Raw genomic sequence first — 17765 nt, forward strand, 5'->3', positions numbered from 1 at the left:
GGAGGAAAGGAAGAAACCAGAGAGACGTGCAGGAAGTTGCCGTGGCGTCCGGCGCTACGGTCTCCGAGGCTCAGCTCTGACCGCTGGCCGGAGCCAGAGTCCATTGGTCACGCTGGCTGCGCAAGGAACAGACGACTCGCGCGGAAGCAGGATGCTCCCGGCCGGCGAGATCAGCGAGGCACCCGTCACTCCGGTGAGGTGGCCCTGGTGACCCGGGGAGGGGACACTGGTGGCCCAGTGAGGTGGCACAGAACTCCAGGGGAGAGTGTCTCAGTGAGGTGGAGTTGGCGGCCTGGGGACGCGGTTGCCGTGACCCCGGGGAGGTGGCCCTTGCCGCTCTGGTAAGGTGGCAGACCTCCCGGGGGAGGTGGCCCCAATGCGGTGGCTCTGGCGATCCCTGGTGACAGGACCCAGATCGTTCTGGAGAGGTGCCCCTGGAGGCCAGGCAGGGTAACCCGAGCTCTCCTGGGGATGTGACAGTGGTGGCCCCAGGGACGTGGCCCTTTGGGAACCTCCAGACTCTGGCCTCTCAGGAGCTTGAGAAGTTGTCCTCCACTGGATGCCCTGAAAGCCCTGTGTGAGTTCTACCTGTCATGTCAGTCTTAATGTGTTTGTCTTACCTATTCTCCTTCTAGTGCTCTGAAAATGATGACCAAAAGAAGAACCTCAAGGAGAAAAGTAAGCAGATTCCAAACACCTTAGCACTTTCCATCCAGCCATCTCTCCAAAACTCGGTCCTCGGGTCTGCATCAAGAAGGATCTTATTAGCCTGTTAATCTTTTAGATAAAGTATCGTTTATTCCTTTTTGTACAACTTGCTTGCGTAGTTGTTGAGTCGCTCAGTTGTGTCCGACTCTTTGCAACCCCATGGACTGCAGCACACCAGGCTCCTCCGTCCTTCACTATCTCCCTGAGTTTGCTCAGATTCATGTCCACTGAGTCGGTGATGCTATCTAACCATCTCATCCTCTGCCGCCTTCCTCTCCGTTTTCCTTCAGTCTTGCAAAGTAATAAATACTAATTATCATCATGCACATATTTTTGACTTTCAAGATTGTAAAATGTGGGGTAATTTGGAGAATAGCACTTCCTGATCCCTACCTAGTGCAAGGACTGGTGTGGTTTCACTCCAGTGCTGCCCTTCCACTGGGTTCAAAATAATTGGGGCCTGCCTGTTATTTTAATGAAGCATCAACTTGTTAAGCATGAGGAATTTGGAGCGGCTAATGATCTAGGAGAGATGACCATCATCATAGTTGCATTTAAAGGAGTCAAATAATAATTGTTTAGTTGTACTTTCAGTTCAGTTCAGTTCAGTCGCTCTGTCGTGTCCGACTCTTTGCGACCCCATGAATCGCAGCATGCCAGGCCTCCCTGTCCATCACCAACTCCCGGAGTTTACTCAAACTCATGCCCATCGAGTCGGTGATGCCATCCAGCCATCTCATCCTCTGTCATCCCCTTCTCCTCCTGCCCCCAATCTGTCCCAGCATCAGGGTCTTTCCAGTGAGTCAACTCTTCGCATGAGGTGGCCAAGTATTGGAGTTTCAGCTTCAGCATCAGTCTTCCAATGAACACCCAGGACTGATCTCCTTTTGGATGGACTGGTTGGATCTCCTTGCAGTCCAAGGGACTCTCAAGAGTCTTCTCCAACACCACAGTTTAAAAGCATCCATTTTTCGGCAATCAGCTTTCTTCACAGTCCAACTCTCACATCCATACATGACCACTGGAAAAACCATAGCCTTGACCAGACGGACCTTGTTGGCAAAGTAATGTGTCTGCTTTTTAATATGCTATCTAGGTTGGTCATAACTTTCCTTCCAAAGGAGTAAGCGTCTTTAATTTCATGGCTGCATCACCATCTGCAGTGATTTTGGAGCCCCAAAAAATAACAGTCTGAACCTGTTTCCACTGCTCCCACTATTTCCCAAGAGGGTGATGGGTCAGATGCATGATCTTAGTTTTCTGAATTGAAGCTGTTAAGGCCAACTTTTCAAACTCTCCTCTTTCACTTTCATCAAGAGGCTTTTAGTCCTCTTCCTCTCTCCATAAGGGTGGTGCATCTGCATATCTGAGGTTATTGATATTTCTCCTGGCAATCTTGATTCCAGCTTGTGCTTCTTCCAGCCCAGCGTTTCTCATGATATACTCTGCATATAAGTTAAATAAGCAGGGTGACAATATACAGCCTTGACGTACTCCTTTTCCTATTCGGAACCAGTCTGTTGTTCCATGTCCAGTTCTAACTGTTGCTTCCTGACCTGCATACAGGTTTCTCAAGAGGCAGGTCAGGTGGTCTGGTACTCCCATCTCCTCAGAATTTTCCACAGTTTATTGTGACCACACAGTCAAAGCCTTGGCGTAGTGAATAAAGCAGAAATAGATGTTTTATGGAACTCTCTGCTTTTGTCGATGATCCAGCGGATATTGGCATTTGATCTCTGTTCCTCTGCTTTTCTTATACCAGCTGAACATCTGAAGTTCTCGTTCACACTATTGTCTGAAGCTGGCTTGGAGAATTTTGAGCGTTACTTTAACAGCGTGTAGATGAAGTTGAAATGTGCGTAGTTTAGGCATTCTTGGGATTGAATAACACCTGCTTTTTATCCTGTCCACTGCTGAGTTTTCCAATTTTGCTGCATTGAGTGTAGCACTTTAACAAGCATCATTTCAGGATTTGAAATAGCTCACTTGGAATCCATCACATCCACTAGCTTTGTAGTGATGCTTTCTAAGGCCCACTGACTTCACATTCCAGGATGTCTGGCTCTAGGTGAGTGATCACACCATTGTGATTATCTGGGTCGTGAAGATCTTTTTTGTACAGTTCTTCTGTGTATTCTTGCCACCTCTTCTTAATATCTTCTGCTTCTGTTAGGTCCATACCATTTCTGTCCTTTATCGAATCCATCTTTAGTTGTACTTTACCTTCAGTGAATTTGCAGTTAACATTGATCTGGGAAGAGCACAACAGATCACTTGGTCCCTGGATCTTGAACTGGACAAGGAAACGGGAAAAGGTCAATATCTCCATTTACTACCTGCAGGGGCACATGCCAGGGCTGTGAACATTTGTCATTTTATTTTAATGAGCTAAGTGTGGCAAGCTTTTGGAAATCAAGGAATCATCAAGGGCTTTTGAAGCGAAATTTATGGGGAGAGGGTGGGGGAAGCATGGAACAGCTGTTTCATGAAAGAGTTTTTGGTTCTTCTGACCATGGCAAATAGTCTGGGAATAAGTAGTGGTAACAGAAAGGGTGCTCATGTCACCATATTGGCTTTAGGACTTAGACTGGCCCTTAACATTGCCTGTTGCTACAGTCTGTTTCATAAAGAAAGCTATGAGCACTTCATAGTACTTGGCAGTCACAGCTGCCACAACTCAGCTCCTTGTACCTAAAGGCAAAGGATTTGAGAGTATCTCATACCATTCAGTTAAACCCTTCCCTTTCCACCTTTCCCCCATTCATATGCTTGGGAAGTTGATGCCACTGAGCTGTAGATTTTATCTTTGTCCCTCCTTTGGGGGCTTGGTCAATTTCTCTTCAGTTAAAAGTGTGCTTTACAAAAAATCGAGGAGAGACATTAACACCTCCCTCCTCACCCCCACAAATCACCAGTGGGTCATTTTAAAGGATGTTATTTGAATAAGAATGTACTATGGTGCATTTAAATGGTTAAATCAAAAGAGTATAATTTTTTTTTATAAAAAGTGAAGGTAGAATTTACTCTATAAGCTACAGCAAGCTTAGAGTTCACAAAACATTCCCTCTGCCCATAGCCCTGCCTCTGTCTCTGCAGATACATCACACAAACTTACATGTTTTACGTAAGATAAATGAAAAGAATGGCATTGAGACTTCCGTACATAATAGTATATGGATTCCCATAGTAATAAAGTTTGATGCAGTCCAGCCAGTTCTGATCATATTTGAAGGAGAAGAATGTAAGAATATTGTGTCAAGAGTCAGCAAACATGGATTTAGTCCCATTTACAACCTTTTAAGTGTAGGCTGAGCAAATGTTAGAATTTATAGTTGGAAAGTTGAGGCACAGACTTTTATTAGTTTTGCTTCTACCTACCAGTGGGCTACTGGTTCTCATAGCATGTGAAAAAGCACTTAATTCTTATAAATTGAATAGAATGAAGGAGAAAAAAAAGTTTTTATGGGCTCGGGGAAGGGAATATACACAGTGTTAAACACTGGTATATATTACGTTAATTGCTGATAGTTACATTTTACACTTAATCATATCTTTATTTAGATATTCTTTCATTTTGTCAGAAGTGACTGTTGTTTTCTAATGAGGCTGATTATAACCTCTTGCCCTTCATTGCTGTTTCTTTAAAACTTTATTTTTGAGAAGCAGAGTCACAGATATAGAGAACAAACTAGTGGTTACCCATGAGGAGAGAGAAGTGTGGACGGGCAATATAGGGGTAGGGTATCTAGAGGTACAAGCTATTACGTATAAAATAAGCACTGAGTGAAATAAGTCAGACAGGCAAAGACAAATGTCCTATGATATCACTTATATGTAGAATCTAAAAAAATGGTACAAATACATTTATTTACAAAACAGAAGTAGAGTCACATATGTGAAAAACAAATTTATGGTCACCCGGGGTTGGTGGTGGGGGGGAGAAGAAGAGGGAGACTTGGATTGACACATACACACTACTATGTATAAAACAGATAACTAATAAAGGGCCTTCTCCACAGCAGGGAACTCTGCTCAATACTCAGTAATGACCTGTATGGGAAAATAAAGAAGAGGGGATATATATATGTGTAACTGATTCACTTGCTATACACCTGAAACTAATACAACACTGTAGATCAACTGTACTCCAATAAAACTTTTTTTAAAGGCTATGAGGGTATATTGTACAACACGAGGACTATAGCCAATATAACTATAAATGGAATGTAGCCTTTAAAAATTGTGAATCACTATATTGTACACCGGTAACTTTCTGTACAGCAAGTAACTATACTTAAAAAAAAGAAAAATGCTTTATTTTTGGTAAAGAGTCCAGTTCTACAAGGTTAGCTCCAAGGAAGAACAGAGGTGAAGTCCAACCAGGAGTTCTCCCCAGGAGGCTCTGTATTGTTCCCCCAGCTTTATCTCTTATGCGCATACCTTGTTTGTTTTATGGTTTTGCTTTTTAAGAAATTGCCATAGTCTTTGTAATGAAATATGTGCTAGTACAATCAAGCTTTTAACAAACCATAAATGGTTTGTTTAGAGGAGACCAAATCCTTTAGGCAAACCTGTAGTAGAGAAATGCACGGTATCTTCAGGTTTATTCTAATGTTTGGTTTCCATGAAGTCCACTCTCTCTTTCTCTGGGACCTTCTTTTATAGTATTTATTTTCATTTGGAGTTCAATGTCTTTTCCTCTAAATTTTTACATTATCTTGGATTTTTGTTTTTTAAATTTCTAGGTACAACTTACATCTAGAGTGATTAAACCCAGTAAGTGGAATAATTCAAGTTGTGGACTCAGAGTTGAGCGTGTTTAGTATCAGGGAACTTAATGGCTGCACAGTGATTTGATGGTGTTACCAGTTATAAAGTTTGACCCAAACTTCGGGTTTCCTAAGTTTCTCCAGGAAGAGGGAAACCATAAGAACCAAAAGGAGAAGCTTACACATGGAAACACACTTCAAAGGGAAACAGTTTATCTTAGCACACAGGGGTGGGAGGAAGGAGGGTATGGCAATCAGCTGTGGGTAGGAACGCTCCTACCTTCTTGGCCAAGAAGCTGCCTTTGGGTTTATCAGGTTTAGGGCACATTCAGAAAGCCATCCTGGTGTAGACCATCACAAAGGTATAGCTAGAGATAATCTGGAAAAGAGGAGCAGTGCTGTTGGTCCACAAATTTAGGACCGTGGAAAATAATTACCTTTGAAGTGAATTGTTTAACTAGAAATTTGTTAAGTGTTTTGTTTAAATAAAAATTAGGATTTTAAAACTGAAATATTTGAATTTTCCTTCATTCTACAAAGAATTCAAGGTAACTTGTTTAATTATGCTTTAAATATTCTGAATAGTAGAAGAAGGTATAGAGTCTTGCAGAGTGAAAAACTGATTTGCGAAATACAGGACATCATTGATTATTTTTGCCGTGGAAACAGTCTCACTTCAGATTGTACAATTTAGTGGTTGTGCTAGCCATTTTGAGTTTTTCCTGGTAATTTGTGTTTTCTCTCATATTTCCTTTTTTCCCTGTAACTGAAATGGTCAATTTTGTACAACTGCATTTGAAACTTTTAAAACTCTTTTACATAAGGAGGAGTTTTTATTCATTGGTCTCCCTTTCAGATTTTTTTCATATACTTGGGATCTTTCAATACCATATATTTTTTTTAAAACATTTTAAAACCAGAGTCCTCCTTTGATGTTATTCTAGATTATACCATCTGGCTCTTTACAAATTTTGAAAATATATTACTAATTTAATAGAAGCTGCATCAGTAGAATCAGATTTGACCTTTCCTCTCCAGTAATAAAATAGATTCTTAAGTTACAGTTGTCTGGAAACGTTTAATGTGTTTGTAACTGCATTGTCATGCCAACATCTATTGAAACCTCTGGTTACTAGGACAGAATTTAGTAATTTTTCCTTCACTCTGAATTGCCTCATCTCTTAAGCATTTTGTAGTATACTTGATCAATAAATTGCTTTATAGATATTCATTTGGGTATTTGTCTATGTGTATATTTATATACATGTATATACCCATATATAATATTTGTGACGCTGAAGAAGACTCTTTGAGAGTCCCTTGGAATGCAAGGAGATCAAACCTGAATTAGCTGAAGCTCCAATACTTTGACCACCGATGAGAAGAGCCGATTTATTGGAAAAGATTCTGATGCTGGGAAAGATTGAAGGCAGGCAGGGAAGAGGGCGACATAGGATAAGATGGTTGGATAGCATCACAAACCCAATGGATATGAATTTGAGCAGAGATAGTGGGGGACAGGGAAGCCTGATGTGCTGCAGTACATAGGGTCACAAAGAGTTGGACATGAGTTAGCAACTAAACAACAACATATATATATATATATATATATATGTATATATGTATATCCATATGAAGTCATCATTTGGTATCCATGAGGCATTGCTTTCAGAACTCTTGCATATATTAAATCCCTGGATGCTCTAGTCCTTTATATAAAATGGCACAGTATCTGCATATAGCCTACACATATCCTCTGTATGCTTAAATCATCTCTAGGTTACTTATAATACCTAATGCTAATAATAATAGTGTACATATTAATACAGTGTCAATGCTATGTAAATAATTATTGGAGCATGGCAAATTTATGTTGATTTTTGGAACTTCCTGGCTTTTTTTTGACTATTTTTTTTTTATATGCAGTTGGTTGAATCCATGGGGGTGGAGGGCTGACTGTATATATAAATATATAAGATATAGTGTGTATATATATACATATATTCATATTCATTTATACACAGTATATTTGGGTATTTTTGTGAGTGTGTGTGTATATATATATACACACATACATACAAATACTGTATATAAACAAAATGCCATATATAGTGTTTCTTTATTAACTTTTAAAAGTAGACATGTTGCCTTATATATCATTTGCACTTCCTTTATAATAATGGTGTTCAGTACTTGCTATTCTTTTCATTTTAGGTGACATAAATACTGCAGCTCTTGTTGAAAATGAACAAGTCTGTGAAGGTACAGATAATGGTGATCTCCCTTCCTGTGTGTCAGCATTTATAGAAAAGGAAGTCGGAAATGACCTTAAATCTTTAAAGAAACTTGATAAACTCATAGAACAGATGACAGAAAGTAAAATGCAGTTGGAAGAACAGGCAAGTATTAAAACTCACTGAAACAAAATCAGTAGTACACTCATGTGCTGTGTGCTCAGTTGTGTCTGAATCTTTGTGACCCCAAGGACTGTATATAGTCTGCCAGCCTCCTCTGCCCATGGAATTTCTCAGGCAGGAATCCTGGAGTGGGTTGCCATTTCCTTCTCCAATACACATTATACTGTAATGTAAATACAACTAATGTATCAATACATATAGATCTCTTTTAATGGTTTTATGGTATTCAAATATGACTGTCCATGATTTATTTAATCAAGCCCTTATTGGTTTATCTCTTTGCTATTCCCAGTTTTTATCGTAAATAATATGAAAATAAACATGGTTATCATATTAAATCATAAATCCTACTGAATTATTCCTTTATTAAAAACTCGTCATGGCGTCCCATTGCTTATTGGAAAAAGCCAGGCATTCTTGTAATGCTCAAGATGCCCCCTACCTCTTTTGGCTCATCTCTCTGCATTTCTTTGAACTGGATTCTGTGCCCTTCTCCCCGTTTTGCTGTTCTTTGATCTTGACTGAGCTGTTTCTTTTGCCTGAAATGCCCTTGCCTTCCAAACTTTCCTAGAAATTTCCACCAAGCCTGCAAAGGTCTGTGCATGAGCCATGCAAGTACAGTTTAATATGATAACCATGTTTATTCATCTTACCAAGCAAGTCAGTGGTTCGTTCTTAACCTGGCCTTGAATCAGAATCACCTGGGGAACTTTTGCAAAATACAGAAACCCCAGACTTTTATAATCACAGTCTCATTTGTTTTTGAAGGAAAATCTTTAGTGGGTAAAGCAGGTAAATGTTCTCTCACTGGACCCTCTGAAAGTGCTTTGTGATAGTAGACCTAAAGATATATACTGTTTACCAGGGCCCTCCCTACACACCTCCACATTAGCATTTCATGCTGAGGCTTGGGTAGTATAGGATGCAGAAATCCAACCTTTCTTTTGAAGCTTTTAAATGACAATTTTTATTTCTATTTAGAACAAACATGCATTTTGAAGGCAACTAATAAGGTTTTGAGAATCTTACCTGATTGTTGCTGTTTTTTTTTGGTATGGTCAGGTACTTACAGTTTCATCAGAAATCCCTAAAAGAATTCACAGTGCCTTAAAAAATGCAGAAGAATCAAAGCAATTCCTTAATCAATTTCTGGAGCAAGAAACCCATCTCTTCAGTTCCATTAACAGCCATTTGCTGACTGCACAGCCCTGGGTGGAAGATCTTGGAGCCATGATTAACCAAATTGAAGAGATTGAACGGCATCTTGCTTACCTTAAATGGATTTCACAAATTGAAGAACTAAGGTAAAATAAGCCTCTTTGTTCTCATAATTATTATTTTCCTTTGAGGCCCTGTCTTAGAGAGTACATGGATGCCATTAAATAATTGAGTTAATTAAAGATTATAATAATGTGATTTTACCAGTTGTTATGAAAATAGCATTATGATAATGATTCTTTTCCTTTATTGTGAATGAACATAAACTTTTCAGGGAGCTTAATTTGCATTTAAAAGAAAGGAATGCAAGTAACAAATTCAAGTCCCATAGTTGTACTGTGCACACACGATGAAAATTATAATGCCATATTAATAAAACAATTCATCAGAGTGGTAATATTCCTCTTTTTTACCTTTTAGAGGTGGTCACTTAATAAAAAGGATTGCTTTATCTATGATTTGATTTTTTTTTTAGTGACTATCACCTAAGAAGAGCTACATAGTATGTTATTAGATGAATAACAAGCCCTCCTACTTTTGAATAGGGAGGAAAAAAAAAAGACAGTAGACCCTTGAACAAAGCAGAGGTTAGGAGCACCAGAACTCCTCCAATGGCAAGTCTGTGTACATCTTATAAGCAGACTGAAAGTGAAAGTGAAAGTGGCTCAGTTGTGTGTGACTCTTTGCGACCCCATGAACTATACAGTCCATGGAATTCTCTAGGCCAAATGGAGTGGGTAGCCTTTCCCTTTTCCAGGGGATCTTCCCAACCCAGGGATCAAACCCAGGTCTCCCTCATTGCAGGCGGATTCTTTACTAGCTAAGCCACAAGGGAAGCCCAGACTTCTACTTCTATAAGCAGACTCCTACAGTTCAAACCCATGTTGTTCAGTGGTCTATTGTACTTCTTTTTGAATTGAATACATATCATTGATTGATTATGTCTGGTATTGCCTTTCAAACAAGCTGAATTAACATTTCTGCTTACATTGGCAGATGTTTTGGTTTCATAATTTCAATTCTGAAACTAGCTATAAAAGACAATCTGTTAGAAAACTTAATAAGAATGATTAGAAAAGGGAAAGAAAGAAAAATGAGAGAATGAGAGTAGGGGAAGGCCAAAGCACTGTCAAAAACATAGAACAGTACAAATGTGAGCTACTGCCTGAAGCAGTGCCAGTGGAAAACAAAGGTGTGGAGGAAGGACAGGGGAAAGGACTCGCGCCTAGTGGAGCTGGGCAGGGTGACGGTGGCACATGCCTGTTCCCACAGAGGGCGCTGTGCCCACCCAGGCGCGGAACTGACGCGCTGCAGGAACCCAGCTCATAGTCACCTTCCAGCTCCTCAGCCAAGCCTTGGTAGAAGGCACACAGGCTGCCTAGAGAGAGAGCACTTAATTCCAATTTCCTGATGACCTCTGAACAGAGATTAATTATTGAAAAGGTTAAATTTTGTTCCTTATTCTGGCTTAAGATACAGAATGTGATTTTTATCAAAAGAAGCATTTCATTTTCAAATGCTCTTTGAGCCAGTGTGCAAAATGGTAGTCACATGCTGTATTAGTCCTGAAGACATGTTGTATTTGACTTGTTTTAAAGAATTTGACTAATAATTTGATTTTACATGGAAATCTTGGTTTCTGATTCTCCTAAAAATGTTTAAGATTTGGCCACATTAGACCTACATTCCAGTGTGACAGCCCTAGGCTAGAGCCTTAGGGTGGGGTTTGTGCTTTTAACTTGGCCCCACTTTGCTTTTCTTAATTTACTTTGCCTGTCAGGCTTTTCAAGGCATTTGACTTTGCTACCCTCGCTATAGAGCTTGCCTTAAATTTTATGTGCGGTTTGCCAGTAACTGGAAAGCACTCAACTCTGAGGTGCCACCTCCTTAAGTTCCCTATAGTCAAGTTCAGCTGGGCAAAAGTAGATATAGATTGAAGACTAGCATATTTGACTTACCAGATGCCACCCACATTCTCCCCTTGGTTTAAGATTCTGTAAAAGACAGATTTCTTAGAAATGAGGGGTGCCTGATGGAATGTGACAAAGGAAAAGTCTGTCCTATTGGGAGAGGTGGGCAGGCAAAGGTGGAGGGAGATGTCCTGAACACAGCCCACTGCTCTTAGGAGGTTGCTGAGGATTCCAGGCTCCTAAAGCCTGGGTTATCAAGTTAAAAAAAAAAAAAACACTTTAAGTTGGTGCTTCCTTCTTTTGGTTGTAGCTTTATGTAAAGCAGGAGGAAGAAGCAGTTTTCCACATTTTGAATTATTCTGAACAAAGTGTCTTTCAACTTTGTTATGCCTTGTCTTGTAGTGATAACATTCAGCAATATCTGATGACCAATAATGTCCCAGAGGCAGCCTCTACTCTGGTGTCTATGGCAGAACTTGACATCAAGCTTCAGGAATCGTCCTGTACTCATCTTCTTGGTTTCATGAGAGCCACAGTTAAATTCTGGCATAAAATTCTCAAAGACAAGCTTACAAGGCAAGGAATTTATCCATATTTCATGGTAATTGCTTTCAGATGGCTATTTGATGTTCATTGTGTTTTATGGCAATACTTCTCTCACTTTTCTGTTACAGTGATTTTGAGGAAATTTTAGCACAGCTTCACTGGCCATTCATCACGCCCCCTCAGTCTCAAACTGTTGGCATAAGTCGACCAGCCAGTGCCCCTGAGATATACAGTAACCTGGAGACACTGTTCTGTCAGCTTCTGAAACTACAAACCTCGTATCTTTTGGGGGGTTAAAACTTACTAAAATTTCTTTTTTCTAGAGTGGATTTGGACCAGAAAGGAAAGCTTTCTGAAAGCGGCCAAGAAGCGAAATGGGAGGAGTACTAGGTTTGGACTTACCTGTGTATGCTTATGTAGTGGGGGGTGCTGTTCTCCCTCCAAACAAACTTCATGTGGGTGGAAGGGCTGTGAGGAGTTCTGAAGTACATGATTGACCCAAGTTTGCATCACATATAGGTCTCTTGGGACAATAAAAAAACTGGGCGAAATTGGAAGGAAGCCATAGTAACTTAGTGTTAATTTAATAAAATGATTATTTGAATGTGTTTCCTTACTTATTATCCTTTATCTTAGGAAAGAGTAATTCTAATAATATTTCTCATGGACTTTTTACTTAAGTCATATGTAATTTAAAGTGAGATTACATATTATCTAATTTTATTTAGTATCATATATATCTGTTGGAAAAATGTACTGTGTATACATACCTATATCTATACATATATGCTTTTCTTTTTCCTTGACTTGACTATGTCAGAGATGAATTATTTACTGAGCCAAAACAGCTTCCAGAAAAATACTCTCTTCCTGCATCCCCTTCTGTCATCCTGCCCATCCAGATTATGCTGACTCCCCTTCAGAAGAGGTTCAGGTATCACTTCAGAGGGAACCGCCAGACTAATGTTATAAGCAAGGTGTGCTTTGCTGCTTCTTGCCCTGGTTTTAATTAATAGCAAATACTAAGGATTTCTGTACTTTTGCTAGCTTAAGTTAAATTCTGATTCTATCCACATTTCTGTTTTTTCTCTAAAGAGCTAAATTCCAGTTTTGTCACTGCCCTTTACAGATATAACTTGGGACTTGTGTTGATATGTTGTTAAGAATCAGTGCACTCACTGACACGCTATCCAACCACCTCCTCAAGTTTCCTCTGGGGTGTGCTGTAGCATTTGCTGTGGCACTTTTTTACAGCTGGATCCACATGTGTTCCACTGTGCACACTGCTCCCTCGGGTTTATAAATACATCACAAAGAGTAGTGAGAGTCAAAAGATAGTAGAGCGTTAGCTTTTGAATGGAAGTGCTTTTGAATGGAAGTGATTTGTAGTGGGACTTCCCTGGTGGTCCAGTGGTTAAGACTCTGTGCTTCCACCATCGGGGGCGTGGGTTTGATCTTTGGTCAGGGAACAAAGATCCCATGTGCCATGTAGCATGGCCAAAAAATAAAAATAAATAAGAATAATAATTTTAAAAATATGAAATGATATGTAGCTATGCAAGAGAGGGTATGGGGATAAGTGACAGGAATGACTTTGAGGAAATTATCACCAGCATTTTAGTTGAGGGACCACACCCATGTGTATTGGACATCCTGTTGAGACTTTTTATTTAATCTGCTCTGAAAATCACAGACAACTGTTCTCAATGAAATTTGATTGACTGTGTTGAGAATTATAACCTTGGGAGTTGCTAGGGGGTGGATACTGTTTATCCTTGAAGTCTTCCTACATGTGATGTGGTAGCATAGTAGCATAGGGGTCCTACAGTAATTGTTTTGAATTAAATGATTTTAAATGCCAGATTATACCAGGCATTGTACATGTCACATATAAATGAGTTTATAGGCTTTATAGAATTGTAAAGGAATCAAGGGATAGGCAGTTATATCTATGTAGGGAAGAGTGGAATGACAATGCATTTCTGGTTCTCAAATTCAGCTTGTTCTTTTGTACTTCATGGGTCTGCCTCTCTTGGATGGGGTGTTGGTGGAAAGAAGGGTAGAACCAATTAGTAAGTGGTGACACAAAAGAAATCTAAACTGTAGAGAGGCAGTAATGATTTGAGGTAAGAAAATTGTTAGTTCTGTTGGTTGCTTTTTAAATTGTAGCTCCAGTGGTTCTAGTACTCTGACAGGAAGCCTGAACTATGCAGGCCCTGGGATTAACTGCCCCTTTTTCATTTCTGTATTCCCAGCATCTAGCACACAACGGGATTTTACCTTTCCAAAAATGTTCTAGAGCTCCTGTCCAACAAAACTTAGAAGGTTTATAGAATCATCTCTAGTGACAATTTAAAAAACTGCAGTTACATTCAGTTCAGTTCAGTTCAGTTGCTCAGTCGTGTCTTGACTCTTTGCAACCCCATGAATCGCAGCACGCCAGGCCTCCCTGTCCATCACCAACTCCTGTTTACTCAAACTCATGTCCAACAAGTCAGTGATGCCATCCAGCCATCTCATCCTCTGTCGCCCCCTTCTCCTGCCCCTAATCCCTCCCAGCATCAGGGTCTTTTCCAATGAGTCAACTCTTCGCATGAGGTGGCCAAAGTATTGGAGTTTCAGCTTCAGCATCAGTCCTTCCAATGAACACCCAGGACTGATCTCCTTTTGGATGGACTGGTTGGATCTCCTTGCAGTCCAAGGGACTCTCAAGAGTCTTCTCCAACACCACAGTTCAAAAGCATCAATTTTTCGGCGTTCAACTTTCTTCACAGTCCAGCTCTCATCCATACATGACCACTGGAAAAACCACAGCCTTGACTAGACAGACCTTTGTTGGCAAAGTAATGTCTCTGCTTTTTAATATGCTATCTAGGTTGGTCATAACTTTCCTTCCAAGGAGTTAGTGTCTTTTAATTTCATGGCTGCAGTCACCATCTGCAGTGATTTTGGAGCCCAAAAAATAAAGTCTGACACTGTTCCACTGTCTCCCCATCTATTTCCCATGAGGTGTAGGGACCAGATGCCATGATCTTAGTTTTCTGAATGTTGAACTTTAAGCCACCTTTTCCACTCTCCTCTTTCACTTTCAAGAGGCTTTTTAGTTCCTCTTCACTTTCTGCCATAACGGTGGTGTCATCTGCATATCTGAGGTTATTGATATTTCTCCCAGCTATAATTACACCTGCTTTAAGTCTTTATATTTTTTGTAATGCAGACCAGCCAAATTTTTCTTAATTTAGCTTTTGAAAAAAGAAAAAAGAAAGTCATGTTTAAAAATTATTTTGGAATGTTATTTCCAAAAAAATGATATAAAGGCCATCATTCTTTGTGATACTTATATTTTACATATTTCTAAAGTACTAGGTTTTAAATATTTATGGTATTGTAAATTTATTAGTTGACTTAAGCCACATTATTGAAATTTATTGGGAGTACATTGGGAAACATTTGATTATTAAGCCTTCCATGAAGGTAAAGTTCAGAGTCAAAATTGTGCTCTTATGTATACAAACATCTAACTGACCGTAACTTTCTAGTTGGAATGACTGAATTCAGACTGCTAACCTTCTTCCTTAGCCCGAATGGTACCTGGCTCAGGTTCTCCTGTGGATTGGGAACCACACTCAGTTTCTGGATGAGAAGATTCAGCCAATATTGGACAAAGTGGGCTCTTCGGTAAACGCAAGGGTAAGAGATTCAGTCCAAAGCCTTTCAGTTTCAGAGTTGCAGGTGTCCGTGAATAAGCTGTCATTTTCATTACCTTATGCGTCTGTATTTTCCAGCTTGAATTTTCCCGGGGCCTCATGATGCTGGTTCTGGAGAAGCTGGCTGCTGACATCCCTTGTCTGCTCTATGATGACAGCCTCTTCTGCCATTTGGTGGATGAGGTGCTCTTGTTTGAAAGAGAACTACACAGTGCTCATGGCTATCCTAGCACTTTTGCTAACTGTATGCATATTCTATCAGAGGAGACCTGTTTTCAGAGATGGCTGACTGTGGAGAGAAAATGTAAGTGCTCATATGGCCGTAGGCTGGGGAGAGAGATCTCTTATTGTGTGTACAAAATTTTAGGTGTTATTCTTCTCCAGTTCTGGGTAGAAACTAGAGCCATCTAAATTTCTCTTGGTTGCGGTTTATCAAGTTGCCTTCAGAGATTATCTTCTTTTCTTCCCATCAAGCTTCAGTTTTTTCCCAGAATTGTACTCTACGTATTTCTAGGGCAGAATATTCAAACCAGGGACTTCCCTGGTGGTCCAGTGGCTAAGACTTGCGCTCCCAATACAGGGGGACTAGGTTTGTTCCTCAGGGAACCAGATCCCACATGCTGCAACTAAGAGTTTGCTTGCTGCAGCTAAAGATGCTGCATGCCCCAGCTAAAAAGATACTGAGTGCCGCAACTAAGACCTGGCACAGCCAAATAAATAAAAATATTAAAAAAAAATTTAAGCCAGTAGAATTAACTGTTTTATGGATTTTACATATAGTATTCCTGCTCTTATGGAATCATTCTGGATGTGGCTTTTCTAGTCAGTGAAGATTTTTTGAAGATATTTTGAAGATTCTGGGTAGGTGTGGTGGGCAGAGGTAAAAGATCTTACTTAACCTTAAAATAGAGCATGTTATATATAGTGCAACTAGTAGGAGGGTGTACATTTATTTTTTATAGAAAAATGATCACTCCTAAGAAATTATGAGTTGAAAGATTAGGAATTACAGTCTGTAACTACTTGTTTGACATGATCTTCTGTCTTGTGTGCTAGTTGCTCTTCAAAAAATGGACTCAATGCTCTCATCAGAAGCTGCCTGGATATCCCAGTATAAGGATATCACTGATGTGGATGAGATGAAAGTTCCAGACTGTGCAGAAACTTTTATGACACTACTCTTGGTTATAACTGGCAAGTATAGTCTTAAAGATATAACTTTGTTTTTTTAGAAGTACTGACTCTTACCAGACTTGTGGTTATCAAGGGGGAAGGGGAATAGTGGAGGGATGGAGTCCATTAGGTGATAAACCATAATAGGAAAGAATATGAAACAGAATATATATATGTTTAACTGAGTCATTTTGCTATACAGCAGAAATTAAACACAACATTGTAAATCAACTCTACTTCAATAAAATTCTAAAAAGTGGTTATTATAGTATCTTCAAATTCAATTTCTATTTTGGTAGAACTCTAGCACAGTATTTTCACTTTTGGATTTTTCGTAACCTAAGTAAGACCTTAAACATTAGTTTACATGAGGGGAAGATTCCTCAATTGTTACATAAAAACAAGAATTTAATTTTATTACCTGAATTCCCTTGTCTTTCAACTTTTCAGGTATCTTCAGTAAATGGTGATTGACCCAAATTTTAAATATTATTTTCTTCACCTTGATGTATCAGAGTTTGTAGAGCAGTAAAATAATAAAGTAACTTTAAGGATAGGAATGGGGACTTCCCTGGTGGTTCAGATGGTAAAAAGTGTGCCTGCAATGCAGGAGACCTGGGTTCAGTCCCTGGGTCGGGAAGATCCCCTGGAGAAGGCAAAGATCGGAACAGTAACAGGAACTTCTGCGGTACAAGAATGTCCTGGCTGGAGGGTGGCCCGGCTGTCTCTCGCCCCGGTGGGTGTGTTCCTGTCCATGCTGCCCCCAGGGCACTGCGGACCCGCTGGTTCTCCAGGGGCCATTGCGCTGTCCCTGCCGTGGTCCTCCCGTGTCTTGTCCATTTCTTGGGCCGGTGCAGTAACCTGAAGAGGTGTCATGCTGTCCCAGTCAGTACATAATTCTGTATTCTTTAAGAAAAATATGAAAAACACTAAAATACAAAAATATTTAGTAAAACTGATTAAAAAATCTTTTATTATGGAAATTTTCTCATATATATAAAAGCAGCATAACAAACCGTCAGGTTATCTGTTCCCAAGGTTTAAAACTATCACTTTTCTATTATGTATTTTCCCCCCCAAAATACAGATTTTTTTCCTGAAGTATTTTAAAGAGCATTTTTGACATCTTATCTTTTCTCCTATAAATCTTTAACTATGTGTTTCTTTTAACCTATCCTGGTTCCTCTTTCCTTTTTAAAAAAATGTCATTTGTTGAAGAAATGGAATAATTTTTGTATATGATTTTTCTCATATGCCTTTTAAAAAAAAATTGAGGCATAACTTTTAAACTGAAGCACAGTTGATTTACAGCATTGT

At 39.6% G+C, this 17765-nt stretch overlaps 1 protein-coding gene across 2 annotated transcripts in view; it reads left to right on the forward strand.

The window, feature by feature from the left end:
* RINT1 (RAD50 interactor 1) overlaps positions 1-17765 on the forward strand; it is a 25006-nt gene continuing 7241 nt past the window's right edge. The window contains exons 1-10 of one of the 2 annotated variants that reach the window (XM_043463015.1): positions 1-193; positions 636-678; positions 7692-7876; positions 8957-9198; positions 11425-11598; positions 11697-11846; positions 12389-12545; positions 15148-15258; positions 15354-15579; positions 16332-16469. In XM_043463015.1, the coding sequence (XP_043318950.1) occupies positions 152-193; positions 636-678; positions 7692-7876; positions 8957-9198; positions 11425-11598; positions 11697-11846; positions 12389-12545; positions 15148-15258; positions 15354-15579; positions 16332-16469 (1468 nt within the window). In that variant the 5' untranslated portion in view covers positions 1-151. Of the gene's footprint in view, positions 194-635; positions 679-7691; positions 7877-8956; positions 9199-11424; positions 11599-11696; positions 11847-12383; positions 12546-15147; positions 15259-15353; positions 15580-16331; positions 16470-17765 lie in introns of those variants that run through there. The other variant, XM_043463016.1, reaches the window with a different exon arrangement.

This window comes from Cervus canadensis, chromosome 3 (assembly GCF_019320065.1).
Source record: "Cervus canadensis isolate Bull #8, Minnesota chromosome 3, ASM1932006v1, whole genome shotgun sequence".
In the NCBI taxonomy this organism is placed as follows: Eukaryota; Metazoa; Chordata; class Mammalia; order Artiodactyla; family Cervidae; genus Cervus; species Cervus canadensis.